Below are 19669 nucleotides of genomic sequence, written 5' to 3'. Positions count from 1 at the left end.
TCTCATCCTTGCGGGAACAACCGAAATAACGTCTGTGCAATAAAGCCTACGCACTTCACTCCTAAAAGACCCGTTCAGAATTTATGCATTCCTCTTTCTGTTATTGTTTTGTTTGTTTTTTTTTTTAAACACACAACCATATTTCGTCACCTGGCTTCTCAGAACTGATTAGAAGCAATAAGTTGGAAAGCAGCAAGGCTGTAAAAGAAGTCAAATTCATGTTGCAGGAAACCACAGAAAATGGCTGATGGCAGGGGAAAACCATAGACTGTAAATCTACAGAAGGCAGATGAAGAACTCAGAAAGCATGATGTAAAGCCTCATAACAAAGTAACGAACACCCTTGCATATTGAGGGTCACACATAATAATTTATATTCATGTTGATAATTCAGTGATCAAGATAAAAATGAGGCTATTTCCTTGTTGAAAAATGCTGACATTTAAAAAGAATTTTAGTCAGCAATAACAAATACTTCATTTGAGGACTTTTAAGGAATAGAGAGCCAAATTACGGTTTGGGTCGCCTTCCTAAGGGGTTTTGTTTATACGGGGTTTCCATAGGTGTCTTATATAAGTAGCAAACATAAATTGATCCTATTCCTGCTGAAGAGACAGTGCCCTCAAGTGGAATTAAGACAAACACATTATAAAAAAAGAAAAAAAAAGAGAGAATCACTTTATGCCGCCTGCCCTCACTAAATATTGTGCATATATTTGTTGTGCATATATTTCGATAATGTTGACTTGAGGAGGTGCCAAGCCCTTTACCCTGTCTTGGGTAATCTTCATGTCTCATTCTGGCTTGTAGAGGGACAGACTTTTAAAAACTTTACCATTATAGAGAACCTCACTATCTACCAGTGCGTTCTAAAAGAAATGTTATTCCGTGTGTAGATTTGCCAGATTACACATTTAATCATTAAGTTAAATGGTTAAACTTAAAATTTGGCTCTTAAGTTTTAGGAGTATTTATTTTTTAATTCCAAGAATAAAATAGATAAATATGATAGTGCTATCATCTGCTGCTATTACCCAGAATAATGGAAATGGATATGGCTACCTCAGAGAAGGATGGAATAAATACCGTATTCAGAAACCAAATAGCCACATGCATGTGACAGAGAATACCTAAGAACTGTTTTCAGTAAGATAATTAATTAACATAATGAATTAAAGTCTTTACTTGAATTGATGAAATTGTGTAGTTTTAAACCAGTGATTCAAGTAGGGTTGAGAAGGCTATTTTAATTGCAAAAGATTAGTATTCTTGTAAAAATTTTTAATGAAAAATTGAAACTGAAACAGAAATAATCTTTCATGTATTCCCTTCTAGTATACATAGTTAAACTTGTGGTATAAAAACATTTTATATTTGATGCTGTACTGCAGTTACATTTCTTCCTTATGTAGTCCAAGTTTTGATGGCTACAAAATTGATTTTTAAGATATCTTTAATATAAGCAGATTTACAATATCTGATATTTATAATTGAGAGAAATTAAATGATAGCTATGATTAATACTATTAACATTTGCCTAAGGACAAAATGTACAAGATTAAGGAAATGAAACTGAGTTAGATAAAATGTTCCATTATCGAACTATGGTACACAGATAAATGAATTGTGGTTGAAGTTTCAGAATGTGATTTATGGTATTTTTATTGATAAAAATGTTCAATATAATAATTGTGATGGGTAACTTTTTACTTAAACTACCTGTACAGACATATATATATATATATATATAAATAACCTTTTTGATTTGTGTGTGTTGCCCAAATATAACAGCTTATCCATTTAAGTTAGGCAGGATCTATTAAAACTTCTACTTTTGAAAGTTTGAAAATGTCAGAATATGTATATAAGGTTATCTTTTACTGGAATTTGAATTCATAAATTTCAGTGCCTTGGAAACAAACATTATTGTATTGTCTTTGGAGATAATTTACAGTTGAATCTCCTTAATTAAATATGCAAGATTACAGTAGAAACAAGTAATATAGTATATCTTTTAACCTTTTAAGATATTTTTGGAAGTATGTCATTAGTGTGTGTTTTTTACTAGTCCAATGAAGAATTTAAAAAGTCTTTGACCTTAATTTTAGTTCACGTAGAGTGAAGTGTAAAGTTTCTTTTTGCTTGTCCTCCAGGCGTTTTGATTTGCTGTCTTTTTACAGCATGGACACCAAATTGCTAAAAACATGCTTTGGGACTGCCAGTGAATTTATCTTTTGCGGTTTTACTACACACTTAGTAGTTCCCTTTTTTTGAGTTAATGTTTTGGAGTTGATATCACAATGAGTTCGGGCTTATGGAGCCAAGAAAAAGTTACTTCACCCTACTGGGAAGAGCGGATTTTTTATTTGCTTCTTCAAGAATGCAGTGTTACAGACAAACAAACACAAAAACTCCTTAAAGTACCAAAGGGGAGTATAGGACAGTATATCCAAGACCGTTCTGTGGGGCATTCAAGGATTCCTTCTACAAAAGGCAAGAAAAATCAGATTGGATTAAAAATTTTAGAGCAACCACATGCAATTCTGTTTGTTGATGAAAAGGATGTTGTAGAAATAAAGGAAAAATTCACAGAGTTACTTTTGGCAATTACCAATTGTGAAGAGAGGTTCAGCCTGTTTAAAAACAGAAACAGACTAAGTAAAGGCCTCCAAATAGATGTGGGCTGCCCTGTGAAAGTCCAGCTGAGATCTGGGGAAGAAAAATTTCCTGGAGTTGTACGCTTCAGAGGACCCTTATTAGCAGAGAGGACAGTATCGGGAATATTCTTTGGAGTAGAATTACTGGTAAGTTTGATAAGCCATTTTAGTGGGCTGTGTGTATGTGTGTCTGTGTCTGTGTGTGCACTCGTGTTTTTTCCCCTTTTAAATACAAAATAAATTTTCCCCGAAATCTTCTGTAATTTTTAATATTCATAATCCTTAGGATTTACTTTCTAATGGTAAATTGAGATAATGCGAAGATGCTGCATTGAAAACTTTTAAAAACTACCGACTATAGTAGGAAATGCAAGTAGATGATGTAATTATTGAAGACTTTCGTATCTTAGAAATTTTAACAATGAATGTTAAAAATGAACTCTATCAATTGTAAACGAATTCATTACTTAAAATTGTTAATTATCCTGTGATATTATCATCTGTAGGTTTCTCAGTTTTTCTTAAAGTGTACTATTAAGTAGTGAATTTTGGTTATATAAGTTGCAGCAGTTTCGACTTGCTTTTAGTTGTCCCTGGTGATATACGTGAAAATCATCTTGGAATTTGTTTCTACTGAGAAGAGAACCAAGAACTCTGTGATAATGTTTCCAAAATTAATATTAATTCTCAAGAACTTAAATGTCAGTTATATTTTGACATTCTTGCAAATAGAATTTCATGCCTTATTTGCTTTTTGATTTAATTTTTTAAAGCAGCAATTGTAAAACAATTGGAGATTTGAATCCTAGCTCTGCCATTTACTAGCTGGGTTACCAGGTTATTTAAGCAAGCCACTTCTCTAAATCTGCTTCCTCATCTGTAAAATAGTAATATTAATACACAACTTGCAGTGTTTTTGTGATATATAGATTCAGGATTTAGCACAGTGGCTGGCACACAGTAAGCGCTCAATAAATGGAGCTAGCATTACTGTCATATTAAAGGAAACTTTTCTTTTTATGACAAAATTTTTGTTAAAATCACAATGTAGAATCTAGCCCAAGCTCTCTCACAGTAGAGTTATGATTTGAAATTATCAAGTAATTTTATTTCAACATCAGATACAGTTTCTTCCTTATTTTTTAAACACCCTAAATTCAATATCAACTTCTAATAATTATATTTCTTATATGTGTCATTTAGAATTTGTTCAGTGATTTCTCTGAAGTCCCCAGAGTGGATCTTTTTCCTTAGGGATCATCTTTCTCTATCAGTCAATCATTTTTTTTTTCTCTCATTTAAAAACTAGGAAGAAGGTCGTGGCCAAGGTTTCACTGATGGGATATATCAAGGGAAACAGCTTTTTCAGTGTGATGAAGATTGTGGAGTATTTGTTGCATTGGACAAGCTAGAACTCATAGAAGATGATGACACTGGATTGGAAAGTGATTATGCAGGTCCAGTGGACACAATGCAAGTTGAACTTCCCCCTCTGGAAATAAACTCCAGAGTTTCTTTGAAGCTTGGAGAAACTATAGAATCTGGAACAGTTATATTCTGTGATGTTTTGCCAGGCAAAGAAAGCTTAGGATATTTTGTAGGTGTGGACATGGTAAGAAACTTTTGAATTATGTTATCTTTGTGAATATATCTATTAGTTTTATGACCAATTTAGGTACAAATTAAACACTTTGAATATCTAAAATGGACTAATTTGTAGTAATTTAAAGAACACTTTCTAATTTGTCTTTGGTAAAGGAACATTGATAGGGGACAGGAGTCTAGCTATAGATTTACACTTACTCATTTTTCCTGTTTGAATAAACTGGAATAATGTTTTCAGTCTTTAAATTTGCTCTATAATAGCTGACCAATAAACAGAAAAAAACCCCACTGAAATATATTGCATGATGTCTTATTTTTCTTTGTTTTGAAAAGGGTTTTTTTTCCTGTAATCTGTGTTTCTCTTTTTGTAATATTTTACTGAATTTAATTGGCTGATCTGATTTTAATGAGTAGTGTGTAAAAGTCATTCCTGGAAAATATCAATACCTGAATAGAGGAAAGGCACATTGCTTTAGAGGAAAAGACAATTAGAGTGTCTTCTTAGGATGTAATTCACTCAAAAGAGGTTTTTTTTTTTTCTGTGGTAAAATATATGTGACATAAAATTTACCAATTTAACCACCTTAAAGTGACATTGAGTACATTCACATTTTTTGTGCACCCATCACCCCTATTCATCTCCAGCCCAAACTGAAACTCTGTATCTATTAAACAGTAACTCCCTATTACTCACTCCTTTCAGCCAGTATTCTGCTGGTAACCAGAATTCTCTCTGTCTCTGTGAATTTGCTCATTCTAGGTGCTTCATTAAGTGGAATCATACAGTATTTGTCCTTTTGTTTGTGTCACTTATTTTTAATGTTACCTTACAGTCATATTTGTTAATAATGGTTACATCCCAATATGGCAAATTGGACGATACCTGTGGGATTAAGAGAAGGAGAAGATAAAGTCTTGAGAACATTTTTCTCATAGATTGAAAATTCGGACAAGAATTTGTTAGGTATAATGAAGGAAAATCATGCGGAATTATTAAATACTAGAAAGAGTTGGGAGAGGATGTAATAGACTTGTACTCACGGTGTTTTTAGTGATTATTTTTATCAATTCAGGTGCACTTTTTAGTAGGATATGAATGTTCTAGCATAAGTGTCTCTTACGCTGTGCTTGGAAATTCTAGGAAACTCTATTTGATACCCATTAGTTAGACAAACGTTACTATGTTGTTTAGACAAACACTTACTGAACATTTACCATGTGAGAAGTTAGAGCCAGCGTAGAACATGTGGGTCCCTCGGGATAGCTAGAAATAAAGCACATCTTTAAACCATTATTCTTTAAATATTCAGAACTTGCTTAGAGAAGAGATTGTGGGCTGAGTGGAGGGAAGGTTGGAGAAAGAGGGCCACTGGTCATTGGGGTTAGTTTCCTCTTGATTTAGGTCATTTGGGCCTTAAACTTGGTAAAAGCCATTTAGGCCTGGCGCCCCTTAGATGGCAGTCTAGGGAGCATCTTGTTTACTTGGGGCAGGCTGCCTAGTGATTGCACCGCCAGCTTCTCCCCCTGCCTCTGTCTGTCTTCCAGTTGGCTTGTGCAAGTATTCATTCCAAACCCCTCTAGTGCACTCCTTGAAAGGAAAGTTCTGGAAAATGCAATAGTGTTCATCTCCTATTTCTGATGACATTTCGCATGCTGTCCATATTGGTGCTCAGGGCAGTTGTCTGACTGGGCCGTCTCTTAATCTGGCTCCGTGCACAGCACTTATAGAGTGCTGTTCGTGGAGTACATTTTTATAATTAATATAAAGATCTCCATTTTGGAGGGAATTCTTGCATACCCATAAAATGACAAAAGAACAGTTAAAAAAATAGACTTTCTGTCTACAGAAAGGCACACAGGAATTCAAATTGAATATTTAAGTGCTCAGGGAATGTGAAGTGACTAGAGCAAGCTAGGGTTAATTAGGGGCAGACTTCTGGCTGAAACAGTGTATGATTAATACATCTACCTATGTAGATGGATTGTTATTGTATAGATAAGTATTGTCCAGTGAAATATGACAAATGCTTTTGATCCCTTGCTCATCCATGTGTATACTATGGCTTGACTGTTCTTGGATCTCATTTGTTGGAGGATCCTTTTATGGAAAATACAGACTTTCATATTTACGTTTTGTTGAGGAGGGTTTTAAAGTTTATTCTATTATTTAATTTCTAGGATAATCCTATTGGCAACTGGGATGGAAGATTTGATGGAGTACAGCTTTGTAGTTTTGCAAGTGTTGAAAGTACAATTCTCTTGCATATCAATGATATCATCCCAGGTATGTTTTCTTTGTGTTTTAAATATTATGAAGGCAGAGCTTCTAAGACATATTTCGTTATGAGGATGTAAATATAAGCTTCAAGATGCATTTTTGGAACTTGACTTTTATATTATGGAATTGTTATTACATAGACTATCCTTCCTTACCCCCAAATAAAAACAATATTTAAAGATTTGCATTTCTAAAAGTATGTGAGTGTGGGGTAGCATTTATTCATTATTGTTCACTTTTTCATCACGTGTCCCTTCTAAGTGGGTGAAAAAAAAACCCTTTCTGATAATTACAAGGGTCAGAAAATGTAATAAACTGCTACCTGTTTGAGTGAGAGCCTGGTTTAAACTAGAAGCCTTTAAGCAGAAGTTGGTCATTTAATATAATCTAATATACTGTGGAGAGGATTCTTGCTGGATGCCCTACGATATCCCTTCCAGTTTTGAGAATGGCGTAATTGATCAGGCTTCATGACTCTGTAGTCAGAAACAGTTCACTCAACTTTTACATCTTAAAAATAATCTTAAGCAACCTTTTATTTTACCCCAAACAAGTAGCACCTAATGGCTGCTGTCAACTAATTGATAAATTCCTATTGATAGCAGCATCAACAGCACCTTCTCCCTGCTCTTAGTAGAATTCCAGTTATAAGCTAGTCTATTGGTAGTCATGGAACTAACAGAGGCAATCAGAGGTGGTGATTCTTATTGAGCATTGAAAGTGTGCATTCAGTAGCCACAAATTATGAATCTCTTAATTAGATTGGACATTAATTCTTAATTAGTTTCTACATTCTTGACAAACTTATAAGGTAGGTCTTAATTATCCCCATTTTGCTGATGAAAAACTGGTGCTTAGATAGACATAAGACTGACGAGGATCAAGTAAGATCCTGGTTGATTCTGGTAGAGCCAGAATTCCAATCCAGACTTGTCTGATTATAAAGCTCTGCCCTTTCAGTACCTCCTCACCCCACATCCTGTGTGTACTTAGGATATGAAGCCCTGCATAGAAGAACATGATTCTCAGCCTGACATGTATACTTGGGAATATTGTTTCCATGGAGATGTATTTTGTCTTTAATTCTTTAAAAGCTGAATTTTACTATAGCAAGGATCACAACTGAACAAAATGGTTTTTTTGCTTCCAGTGTTATTTCATTATTGTTGATTTTGACACATAACACTTTTGAGTTCCCCAAAACTCAAAAGGTCATTTCAGGTCCTCAGTTTCTTTTTTTGTAAAAATGAAGGAGCTAATACTAGGTGATCCTTGAGATGCCTTCTAGCCTGCCCTCTTTGTCCTTCCTGTTTCCCTGTTGGCTTGGCAAGTAATAAATGCTTGTTTTGCTGAGTTAGAAAATGCTTTCTACGTTAGCTTTTAGCCTTACAGCAAGAATACATTTATTTAGTTGGAGGTATGGGATTCAAATGATAGCTTTATTTCGATTTTGCTTTGTAAAACTCTGACATACTTTGTTTTCCTTGACTTCTTTAAAATCAGTTTTTAATTTCTTACACATTGGATTCTTAGCTATTTCTTTGCTTCCCTTTGGAAACAAATGGTTTACATTCAGTGGGAAGCATACATGTGCTTGACATTTTATCTAGTAATATTTAATTTACCTTTTCATGACTGCTTATGGAAAAGCACAATTTGTGATCTTATAAATCAAAATACTTTTTAATGTTACAATAAATGCTTATTGTTTAAAAAGCAGTTTTGTAAAAGGTTGTTCCTTCATCAAATATTATTAAAGCCTTACTTAGGCTTCTTTTAGGTGTTGAGGGTATAGTAGGAAGCAAAACAGGTAAAAGGTCTTCCCACATGGAGGTTTTATTCTAGTGAGTGAAGACAGACAATAAATAAGACATATGGTCAATTAGATGGTGATTGTATGGAGAATGACAGGCAAGGTGGAAGGGGAGTGCTGGGTTGTGAGGGGTGGGATTTTTCTACTTTATATAGGGTAGTCCCAGTGAGCCTCTCTAATGTGGTGACATTTGAGCTCTTGACATGGAGATTTGAGGGCTTGGCCAGCTTGAGGAATGGCAAGGGGTTCATTGTGACTTGAACGAGGGAGAGTGATAGGAGAGGTAGTGGAGCTGGACCAGGCAGGGCCAGGTGGGCTGGTGTATGGATTCTTGGCTTTACTCTGAGGGAGATGGGGAGCTCAGGTGGGTTTTGAGTGAAGGACAACTTAACCCTAACTTACATTTTAAAATGATCGCTTTGGCTGTGTGTTAGAAGGCAGAAACGGGGAAATCAGGAGGAGGACTGTTGCAATTATCCATATGAGAGATAGAGGATGGTGGCTTGCATTGAGGTGGTATATTGGGGTGGTATATATTATATTGTTTAGTTTAGTCTGTTTTTAAACTTAGTATAAACAGAGTCACAGTGATTGTATTCTTTAATGCTTGCATCATTTACTTAAAGTGTATTTTGAGAGTCTTTCCTGTAGATGATGGTATTAGTAGTCTGTTCACCCTCACTGCTTCATAGTATATTTCATTGTGTGAATACTTCATGATTTAATAACCCATTCTAATGTTAATGGATGTTTGGGTTTTGCGTATTTCCGTATCCTCTTCAACACTTGGTACCGATTAATATTTTTGCCAATCTGATGCCTTTGGGAAATGGTATCTCAAGGTGGTTTTAATTTGTAGTTCCCTGATTACAAGTAGGGTTGAATAACTTCATATGTTTATGGAACATTTGTGTCTTCTATTAAATACCTGTTTGTGTCTTTGCTCAATTTTCTGTTGATTTGTTTGTCTATTTATTGATTTATGAGTTCTCTATTTTAAACTTTTAATAAAATATTTTTTCAACATTTTATTATGAAATTTCAAACATATGGAAAAGTTGAAAGAATTTTATACTGAACATCTCTATTCCTACGACCTAGAGTCTACAATTAATATTTTTGTACTTGCTTTATCATCTATTTATCCATCCCTCTATCCATGCACTGATCCACCTTTTTTTTAATGCATTTCAAAATAAGTTACAGACATCAGTACACTTCCTCCTAAATACTTCAGTGCACATATAATTAACTAGAGATAAGTATTTAGGGTTTTTTTTCCTTTTGAGATAAAAGACATACATGTAATGAAATATACATTGTATCATTTGAGTTTTGACCAATACAAATACCCTTGAGTTTAGTAACTATCAAGTTACTAAAATAATTTTTAATAAGAAATGCATTCACATAGCTCAAATCAAAATAATGAAACAGTATAGGAGGGTATCTTGTTTCCATTCTTATCCCCTCTGCTCCAGTTGCCCCCTCACTCCACTCCTTGCCTCCCACTAGTAACTATTTTTTTTAGTTTCTTGTATATCTTTCCAGAGTTTCTTTATACAATATAAATACATAGTCTTTTTCCCTTTTTAGGCATGAAGCATAGTATTTACGCTGTTCTGAACGGTGCTTTATTCTCTTCACTCTATATCTTGGAGCTCTTTGTGTATCTGAATAGAGAGGTTCTTCTCATTATTTACAGTGTTTATTTTTCCATTGTATTGTGGTTCCATAATTTATTGATTCTTATTGATGGATATTTGGATTGTTTCTAATTTTTTACTATTACAAACAATGCTGCATAGCTTTGTACACATATATTTTCCACATGTGCTTAGCTTATCTATAGGATAAATTCCCAGAAGTGGGATTGTTTGGTGAAAAGCTGCATGGATTTGTATTGTTCTAGATACTGCTAAACTGCTTTCAGTAGTGGATATAACACTTTATATTCCTACCAGCACAGTGTGAGGGTGATTTATTTATTTTTTTTATTTTGTTCTTTATTTTTTTATTGAAGTATAGTTGATTTACAATTTTGTGTTTCTGGTGTACAGCAAGGTGATTCAGTTTTACATATATATATATACATACGCGTGTGTGTGTGTGTTTGTGTGTGTGTACACACACTCAAATTCTTTTCCATTATGGTTTATTACAGGATACTGAATATAGTTCCGTGTGCTATACAGTAGGACCTTGTTGTCTATCTATTTTATATAGTAGTTTGTTTCTGCTAATCCCAAACTCCTAATTTACCCCTTTCCCACCCCCTTTCCCCTTTGGTAACCATAAGTTTGTTTTCTATGTCTGTGAGTCTGTTTCTGTTTTGCAAATAAATTCATCTGTATCATTTTTTAGAGTCCACAAATAAGTGATATCATATATTTGTCTTTGTCTGACTTACTTCACTTAGTATGATAATCTCTAGGTCCATCCATGTTGCTGCAAATGGCATTATTTCATTCTTTTTTATGGCTGAGTAATATTCCATTGTATACATATACCATATCTTCTTTATCCTTTCATCTGTCGATGGACATTTAGGTTGCTTCCATGTCTTGGCTATTGTAAATAGTGCTGCTGTGAATATTGGGGTGCATGTATCTTTTTGAATTAGAGTTTTCTTCAGATATATGCTTAGGAGTGGGATTGCTGGATCATATGGTAGCGCTATTTTTAGTTTTTTAAAAAAATATTTATTTATTTATTTGGTTGCACCGGGTCTTAGTTGCGGGAGGCAGCATGAGGGCTCCTTAGTTGCGGCATGCGGGCTCCTTAGTTGTGGCATGTGAACTCTTAGTTGCGGCATGCATGTGGGATCTAGTTCCCTGACCAGGGATCGAACCCGGGCCCCCTGCATTGGGAGTGTGGAGACTTATCCACTGCACTGCCAGGGAAGTCCCTCTATTTTTAGTTTTTCAAGGAACCTCCACACTGTTTTCCATAGTGGCTGCAACAGTTTACATTCTCACCAACAGCATAGGAGGGTTCCATGAGGGGGATTTTTTATAGCCTTGTCATAAATTTTTTTTCCAATCTGATAGGTGAAGGATATATTTCAGTATAGTTTTAATTTGCATGTCTGTGATGAATGTGGTTGAGCATCCTTTCGTATGGTCAAGAGAAATTTGTATTTCTCTTTCTGTGGACTGTTTATACATATTTACTGTCTATTTAAAAAAATTGGATTATCATTTTTTTTCTTACCAATTTCTTCTTTATGTATTAGGGTTGTAAACTCTTTTGAGATGTGAGGTGCAAATGTTCCTGTCTCATTTGTCCCCAACCCTCATTTGTCATTAGTGTTTTTAATTGTTTGCTTATCTGATTTTCCTCATTTTTAAACATTGTGATAAAATATATATAATAAGATTTACCATTTTAACCATTTTTAAGTGTACAGTCAGTGGCATTAAGTATATTTACAATGATGTGCAACCATCACTGCCGTTTCCAGACATTTTTCATAATCTCAAACAGAAACTCTATACCTATTTAGAAATAGCTCCCCATTTCTCTCTTCCCTCAGCCCCTGGTAACTTCTGTTCTCTACTTTCTGTCTTTATAAGTTTGCCTATTCTAGATACCTCATGTAAGTGGAATCCATACAATATTTGTCCTTTGTATATAGCTTATTTCACTTAGTTTAATGTCTTTTGACTTTGCTTTAGGTGATTTTTGTCACGCAGGATTTAAAATTTTCACATAGCTGAATTTATCAAATTTGTTAGAGGCATCTGGATTTTGTCATTCCAAGGTTATAAAGGAATTTCCCCATGTTTTCTTCTAGTACTCTTGTGGTTTTATTTTTTACATTTATATCTTTGATCCATTTTTATTTTATATGGTGTATGATGTGAAATATGGATCTAATTTAGTTTCCACCCCCCTGCCCAGATAGTTACCCACTTGTCCCAACACCATTTATTGAAAAGTCCATCTTTTTCTTCCTCCTTTGAGATGCCACTTTCATCATACTAAACTCCCACATATACTTCAGTTATTTCTGGACTTTCTATTCTGTCTGTTCATGCTTCAGCACCACATTGTTTTTAATGATTCATTATAATATGTTTTAATAAGAGCCCTAGTCCTGTCTCATTGCTCTTCTGAGTTTTCCTGTTATTCTATATTGTCTTCTAAAAGTTTAGTAGTTTTGCTTTTCACATTTAAGTGTATAATACACCTAGATTTTATTTTGTGTAGGATATGAGGTACATAATACCCAATTTTCTCTACCATGCTTGCTGGGTATAAATCAAGTTTTAACATATGTATATATGGATCTCTTTCTGTGGTCTACTCTTTTTCTACATTAAGACCTCTAGGCGTTTATCATCATAGCTTTAGAAGAAGTCTTACAGCTGTAAGAGTACATTTCCCTTCTTGTTCTTTTTTTTTTTTTATAACTAAACAGATTTATTAAAATTGATAACCAGGTGTTTTAATTGACATCAGAAGAGCAAAACAATAAACCCTGAGCTTGTTCTTTTTCTTAATGAGTGTCTTGGCTGTGATTGGCCTTTGACTCTTCACTGTAAATTTAACAGTCAGCTTATCAAATACTATGAGAGTTCGGTTGGGATTTTGATTGGAATTGCAGTTAAGCTGTGGAATAATTTGAGGAAAATTGACATTTCTATTATATTGAAACTTCTAATACATGAACAATGTGTAGCCTTTCATTTGTTTAATCTCTTTTTAGTAAAATTTTATAATTTTCTCCATTTCTTGCATGTATTCTGATACATTATAAAGTAAAACATATTTTCTAATAGTTTTTTGGTGATAAGTAGAAATATAGTCTACTTATAAAAACAGTTGTATTGAGATCTAATTCACATACCATATAATTCACTAGTTTAAGCCATACAATTCAGTGTATTGTAGTGTATTTACAGATACGTATAGTTATCACAGCAGTCAATTGGAGAACATTTTCATCAACTCAAAAAGGAACCCTGTACCTTTTAGCTATAACTCCATTATCCCTTCATCCTCCTCAGTCCTAAGCAACCATCAGTCTACTTTCTGTCTCTGTATGTTTGCCTGTTGTAGACATTTCATATCAATAGAATAATATAATCTGTGCTCTTTTGTGACTGACTTCTTTCACTTAGCATAATGTTTTCAAGGTTCATCCATGTTGTAGCATATATCAGTACTTCATTCTTTTTTATGCCTGAATAATATTCCATTGTAGTAATATACCACATTTTGTTTATCCATTCATCTGTTGATGACACTTGGGTTCCCTCCATCTTTTGGCTATAATGTATAATGCTGCTACAAATATTCGTGTACAGGTTTTTGTGTGGATGTATGCTTTCATTTCTCCTGGGTATATATCTAGGAATGGAATTGCTGGGTCATATGGTAGCTCATGTTTAATCATTTATGGAACTGCCAGACTGTTTTCCAAAGTGGCTGCACCATTTCGCATTTTACAGCGGTGTATGAGAATTCTGATTTCTTCATCTTTTTGTTGTTATTTGACTTTCTGATTCTAGCCATCCTAGTGGGTGTGAGGTAGTATCTCAGATGACTTTTGTGTGCTGAGTTTTGTTATAAACAATCTTATTAAAATCTTTATTCACAGTTTATCTGTAGATTACTTTTTTAGTAGCAAGTAATTATCATCTGCAAATACTGTTTTACCTCTTCCTTCTAATCCTTATATCTTTCATTTTTAAAATATGGTTTTGTTATCCTAGTGTCCCTGTAAATATAATATTGGATAGAAGTGGTGATAGCAGGCATCTTGGCCTTGCTCCTGATCTTAAAGTGAATGCTTTCAGCATTGCACTATGAAGTATGATGTTCATCGTAGGATTTTATTGTTGTTGCTGTCATTTATCAGGTTATAGAAGTTACCCACTATTCCCCATTGTCAAAGAGTTTTATCATGAGTGGATATTGAATTTTATCAAACTTTTTTCTTTATCTATTGAGAGAGTCCTGTGTTTCTTTTCTTTTGATCTGCTAATTTTCTAATATTAAATTAGACTTACATTCCTGATATAAGTCCAGTTTTATCATGAGTCATGCATTGCTTGGTCCAGTTTGCTAATTTTTGCATGTTTCAAAATTAAAGAACAAATTTGCATTGCATGTTTAAAAATTTTTTTACATAGTGCCCTGGAATGGGCTTGCCTCAGGAAGGGCCTGTTCCTTGGAAAGTGTTGGGGTAAAATTAAAAAAAAATTTTTTTAATGCATGTGTTTAAATTAAAAAACATTTTTGTTTGGTAAAGTACGTATGGCATAAACTTACATCTTAACCATTTTTACAAGTACAGTTCAGTGGTATTAAACACATTCATAATTTTGTATAACAGTCATCACCATCTGCCTCCTTAATGCTTTTCATCTTGTAAAACTCTGTACCCATTAAGCAGTAAACGCCCATCTCTCCCCTACCCTCAGCCTCTGGCAACTGCGGTTCTATTTCCTGTCTGTATGATTTGGATTACTCTAAGTACTTCATTTAAGTGGAATTGCACACTATTTCTTTTTTAATGATTAGCCACTCCACCCCGCCACTCCATGGTAACCACCACTCTACTCTCTGTTTTTCTGAGTTTGTCCTTTTCAGATTCCACATATAAATGAGATCATACAGTATTTGCCTTTTTCTTCAAAAAATTAAAAATAGAATTACCCTACAATCCAACAAGCCCACTTCTGGATGTATATCCAAAGGAAATGAAAACAGGATCTCAAAAAGATGTCTGCACTCCCATATGCATTACAACATTATTTACAGGAGCCAAGATATGGAAACAACCAAAATGTCCATCAACGGATAAATGGATAAAGAAGATGTTGTGGAATATTATTTGGCCATGAGAAAGAAGGAAATCCTGCCATTTATGACAATGTGGTTGGACTGTGAGGGCATTATGCTAAGTGAAATAAGGCAGACAGAGAAAAACAATCTTGCCAGAGGATTCTCACTTTCATTTATTCAAAAAACCATCTTCTGGATTTCTTAATCCTTTCTAGATATATTGATTTTCTGTTTCAGTAATTTTAAAAATTATTTTTTCTTTGACTTTTTGTGGATTTATTCTATTTTTTTCTAAACTGTTTAGTTTGAATGCTTAGCTTGTTAATTTTTAGTCTTTTTTTCTGGTGTAAAGCATCTAAGGCTATAGATTCTATGTACCTAACTACCTACATTCCATAACATTTGATATATAGTTACCTTGTTACCATTAAATTTGAAGTGTTTTGTAATTTCCTTCATGATTTTTTTAATGTAATTCATCAACTATTTTAAAATGTACTTTAAAAATTTTCAGGTGTCTGTTTTTATCGTTATTAATTTTCAATTTGATTGATATGGTGAGAGAATATGATACTAATCCTTTGACATTTGTTGAGGCTGGCTTTATGGCCTAGTATGTGATCAATTTTCAGAAATGTTCTGTGTGTACTTGAAAAGAATGTGTTTTCTTCAATTGGAGTTGCATGTAGTTCATGCATATTTTATATGTCCCTTAGGTCAAGCTAATTTATTATGCTATTCAAAGTTTATGTATCATTACTGAGTTTTTAATTGTGAGGTCTAACAGTTACTGAACAAGGTATATTAAAACATCTCCCTGTGATGATGGATTTGTTAATTTCTTCTTAATTCTATAAGTGTTTGCTTTAATTTTGAAATTGTTAATTTGCTGCATACAAGTTTAGAATTTTTAGGTACCTAGAATTTAGAATTGTTGTATCTTCTAAGTGATTTCTCATTATGTGGTGACTGCCTCCATCTCCAGTAATTTCTTTTCTTTTTTTTTTTTTCTTTTTTTTGCCTTAAATTCTGTTTTGTATGATATAGATAGGTTTTCTTTTGGTTAGTATTTTCCAGGTATGTCTCTTTTTCATCATTTATGTTTTAGTTATGTCTCTTATAACCGCATATAGTTGGTTTCTTAATATAGTTTGACAATTTTTATATTTTAACTGAAGATTTTAATCTATTAATAGTTATCATTGCTGACAATTGGATTTATTTCTACCATCTTGTGTGTTTTCTATTTGTCCTACTTTGTCTGCCCTATCCCCAATGTGTTCTTTTGGATTGAGATGTTTCCCCCCGCCCCACCTTCTTTACTCCATTTTCCCACTCTATCCCACTTGTTTTTTTTTAGGCAGTATGTCATTTAAAAAAAAATCCATTCTGATGATCTCTGTCTTTTCGTTGTTGTGTTTAATCTGTTAACACTTAAAGTAATTTTTGTTTTTTATGTTTTCTATTTGTCCCTCTGTTTTTCATTCTTCTTACAGTCATTTTCTACCTTTTTGGTAGATTATTTGAAAAATTTTAAGAATTATATGTTAATTAATCTATTGGTTTTTAAGCTATATTTCACTGTAATATTGCTTTTAGTGGTTTCTCCAGGGATTATAGTATATATCCTTAATGTTTTAGTTTAGTTCAGGTTAATATTGTGCCAATTATATACATCAGTTTAAGGTGTAGAAACCTTGTAACCATGTAAATCTAGTTACCTCTTCCTCATTATTTATGCTATTAATTGTCATGTACATTACATCTATGTACTTTAAAAATGCACAAGGAAATGTTATATTTTTTGTTGAAATAATCATTTACGTGTTAAAGAATTAAAAGATCTGTGCATCTATTTATCATTTTCCTTCATCCTGAAGAACTTCTTGTGGTGTTTGTTGAAGTGAAGTCTTCTAGAAATGAATTTCTCTTAATTTTCTTTGTCTGAGAATATCTTTATCTTGCCTTCATATTTGAAGGATATTTTGGGTATATATAGAACTCTGCTTTAAAGTTGGTTTTCTATGATTTTCTGGGCTTCATAGTTTCTGATGAAAAGTCATCAGTAGCTTGAATCATTGTGACCCTGTATGGAATGTAATATGTTGTTTTTCTCTGGGTGCTTTGAAGACTTTATATTTGGCTTACAGCATTTAACTATGATGTGCCTAGCATGATTTTCTTCATCTTTATCCTGGTTGGCATTTGCTAAACTTCTTGGATATGTAAATTTATATTTTTTAACAAAGTAGGAAACGTCTAGCCATTTTTCTTTTCCTTCAAATGTTTTTTCTGTTCCTTTCAGTGTTCTCTATTTCTGTACCTTCAGTTGGATATATGTCAAAATTTTTGGTATTGTCCCTTATCCTTAAGGTTCTGTTAATATTTTTTCAAATTTTAGTCCCTCTGTTCTTTAGATAATTCTATTGTTCTACCTTCAGTTTTATTCACTTCCCCCTCTTTTGTCCGCATTGTGCTTTTAACACATCCAATACATTATTTTTTGAGATATTGTATTTTTAAGTTTTTAAAAGTATTTTAAGACTTTCCATCCAGTTCCTTTTTTTGTTTCTCTAGTTTTTATTTCTCTGATGAGATATTCCTATCTTCTCCTTCACTGTAAGCATATTTTTCTTTACTTCATTAAGCATAGTTATAATAGCCTCTTTACAATTCTTTTCTGCCAATTACAACATCAGAATCATCCGTGCATTGGTATCCATTGCAGTTTTTTCTTTTGAGACTGTCACAGTTTACTGTGTTTTTTTTTTGGTATGTGAAGCAATTTTTAAAGTTTTTTGTTTTGTTTTGTTTTACTTTTACTTTTAGCATTAGTACAAAACCTTCATAAGAAGGTCATTTTAGTTGTAAGCCAGTAGTTCTCCACCTGTGGTGATTTTGCCCCCGGAAGACATTTTGCAATGTCTGGAGACGTTTTTGATCATCGCATCTGGGGTAGGAGTACTGCTTGAATCTAGGGGATAGAGACAGAAATGCTGCTAGACATCCTACAGTGCAGCAAGCAGCCCTCCACAAAAAAAGATCTGGTCCGAAATGTTAGCCTTGCCGAGGTTGAGAAGCCCTGTCCTAATAAGCAAATTCTGTGAGTTAATGCTAATTTTATAATGTTAAATTGCTGGATAGCTAAGGGGAATCCCTTGTAAAATCAATTTTCTTTCATTATTTATTCTTACAGGGATAATCAACTCTATGCTAATATTGTCTCACCAGAACCACATGGATAAATGTAATTTAACTTGTCTTACCAAATCAAATATCTCTGTGGGTATTTCTTTTTCTTTCTTTCTTCCCTTTTTTCTTTTTTTTAAAATGTCCAAAGGGTACTTTTGAAAGCTCAAAACCTTATTAGTATAACCATCCTTTTTACCTACCTTATTGAATTTCTTTGAATTTTCTGTTTTACAACTAAATATAATTCATTATATCAAGTAAGTTGGGAGGCTGGGGAAATCATTAGTTCAGTATTATAATTTAAGAAAGAAAAAAATACCTGAAATATGAGGTTGGCTTATGTATAATTGATTGTGTTTTTCTCAGTTTGCTGTAGAATAAAGATTTGAAATGCCCCCACCCCCTTTTTTTCAAACTCCAGAGCTGTATTTCTTTCTGTATACTTTTTCCATATCTCGATTTGGTTTGAAATGTAAATGATCTCGGGTTCTACAGTAGCACTTAAGGAGAAAAGAAAAGAAAAAGCTACCATTTCTACTTTTCATGTGATGGAATTATATATAACCTCACAAAGAATTCATCTTTAGTAGTATTTATCTTCAAAAACATTTACAATTATATTTCATTTAAATAGTGATGTAGGATTAAAATAATCAAAATTAGTTACAAGAATCTCTTAGGAATCACTTGTCAGGCAAACTTTGATCTTATAGATCAGTGACTATCATTGTCATTGTTACTGGCTCTCAGAGCAGTGACAGGCAAGGCAAAGAATGCTTTTTTTTTTCTTTTAAACCTTCATTTTCATAAACCATGAATAGAAGATAATTAGGAATGATACCAGCTTTTATTACATAATACACCAATTATACTTCTTTGCCAACAAAATAAAGCCTGCAAATAGGCTTTAAAAAGCAAAGTTGTCTAAACAAAAATTAATTTCATTTATTTAAATTAAATAGGTCTTCATCTATATTTCATGTCATCATTAACACCCATTTCTTGAGAAAGAAGAAAATAGTCATAATCTCATTTAGTTTCTTGGTTTTTTTCTTGCCCTGTTACCTTCACTCATAGGACAAAATTATTTACAGCATTAAAAAAATTTTTTTGGAAGCAGTTGAACAGTTGATGAGATTAGGAAAGAATTCATCCTATTCAGTTGCTTATTACAGTAGGCTTCTGAAGAATACCATTGACTAAAAATGCAGGCGTCTTCAACCTGTTAAGAGTTTTTCCTCTCTTTGTTACTGTTTTATTTATTTTTATTTTTTAATTAATTTATTTGTTTTTGGCTGCATTGGGTCTTCGTTGCTGTGCACGGCCTTT

General features: G+C 33.3%; 1 protein-coding gene across 5 annotated transcripts in view; it reads left to right on the top strand.

Annotated features, from left to right (window-relative positions):
- Positions 1 to 19669, top strand: part of CYLD (CYLD lysine 63 deubiquitinase) — a 58709-nt gene that overhangs the window by 4242 nt on the left and 34798 nt on the right. For 2 of the 5 annotated variants that reach the window (XM_068527710.1, XM_068527709.1), the window contains exons 3-5: positions 2154 to 2804; positions 3967 to 4269; positions 6441 to 6546. In XM_068527710.1, coding sequence (XP_068383811.1) covers positions 2301 to 2804; positions 3967 to 4269; positions 6441 to 6546 — 913 coding nt within the window. In that variant the 5' untranslated portion in view covers positions 2154 to 2300. The remainder of the gene's footprint in view (positions 1 to 2153; positions 2805 to 3966; positions 4270 to 6440; positions 6547 to 19669) is intronic. The other 3 variants (XM_068527713.1, XM_068527712.1, XM_068527711.1) reach the window with 2 other exon arrangements.

The sequence above is a fragment of the Eschrichtius robustus genome, chromosome 19, assembly GCF_028021215.1.
Source record: "Eschrichtius robustus isolate mEscRob2 chromosome 19, mEscRob2.pri, whole genome shotgun sequence".
Lineage (NCBI taxonomy): Eukaryota > Metazoa > Chordata > Mammalia > Artiodactyla > Eschrichtiidae > Eschrichtius > Eschrichtius robustus.
The sequence above is the reverse complement of the archived record's forward strand: the minus strand, read 5'-3'. Positions and strand labels throughout refer to the sequence as shown.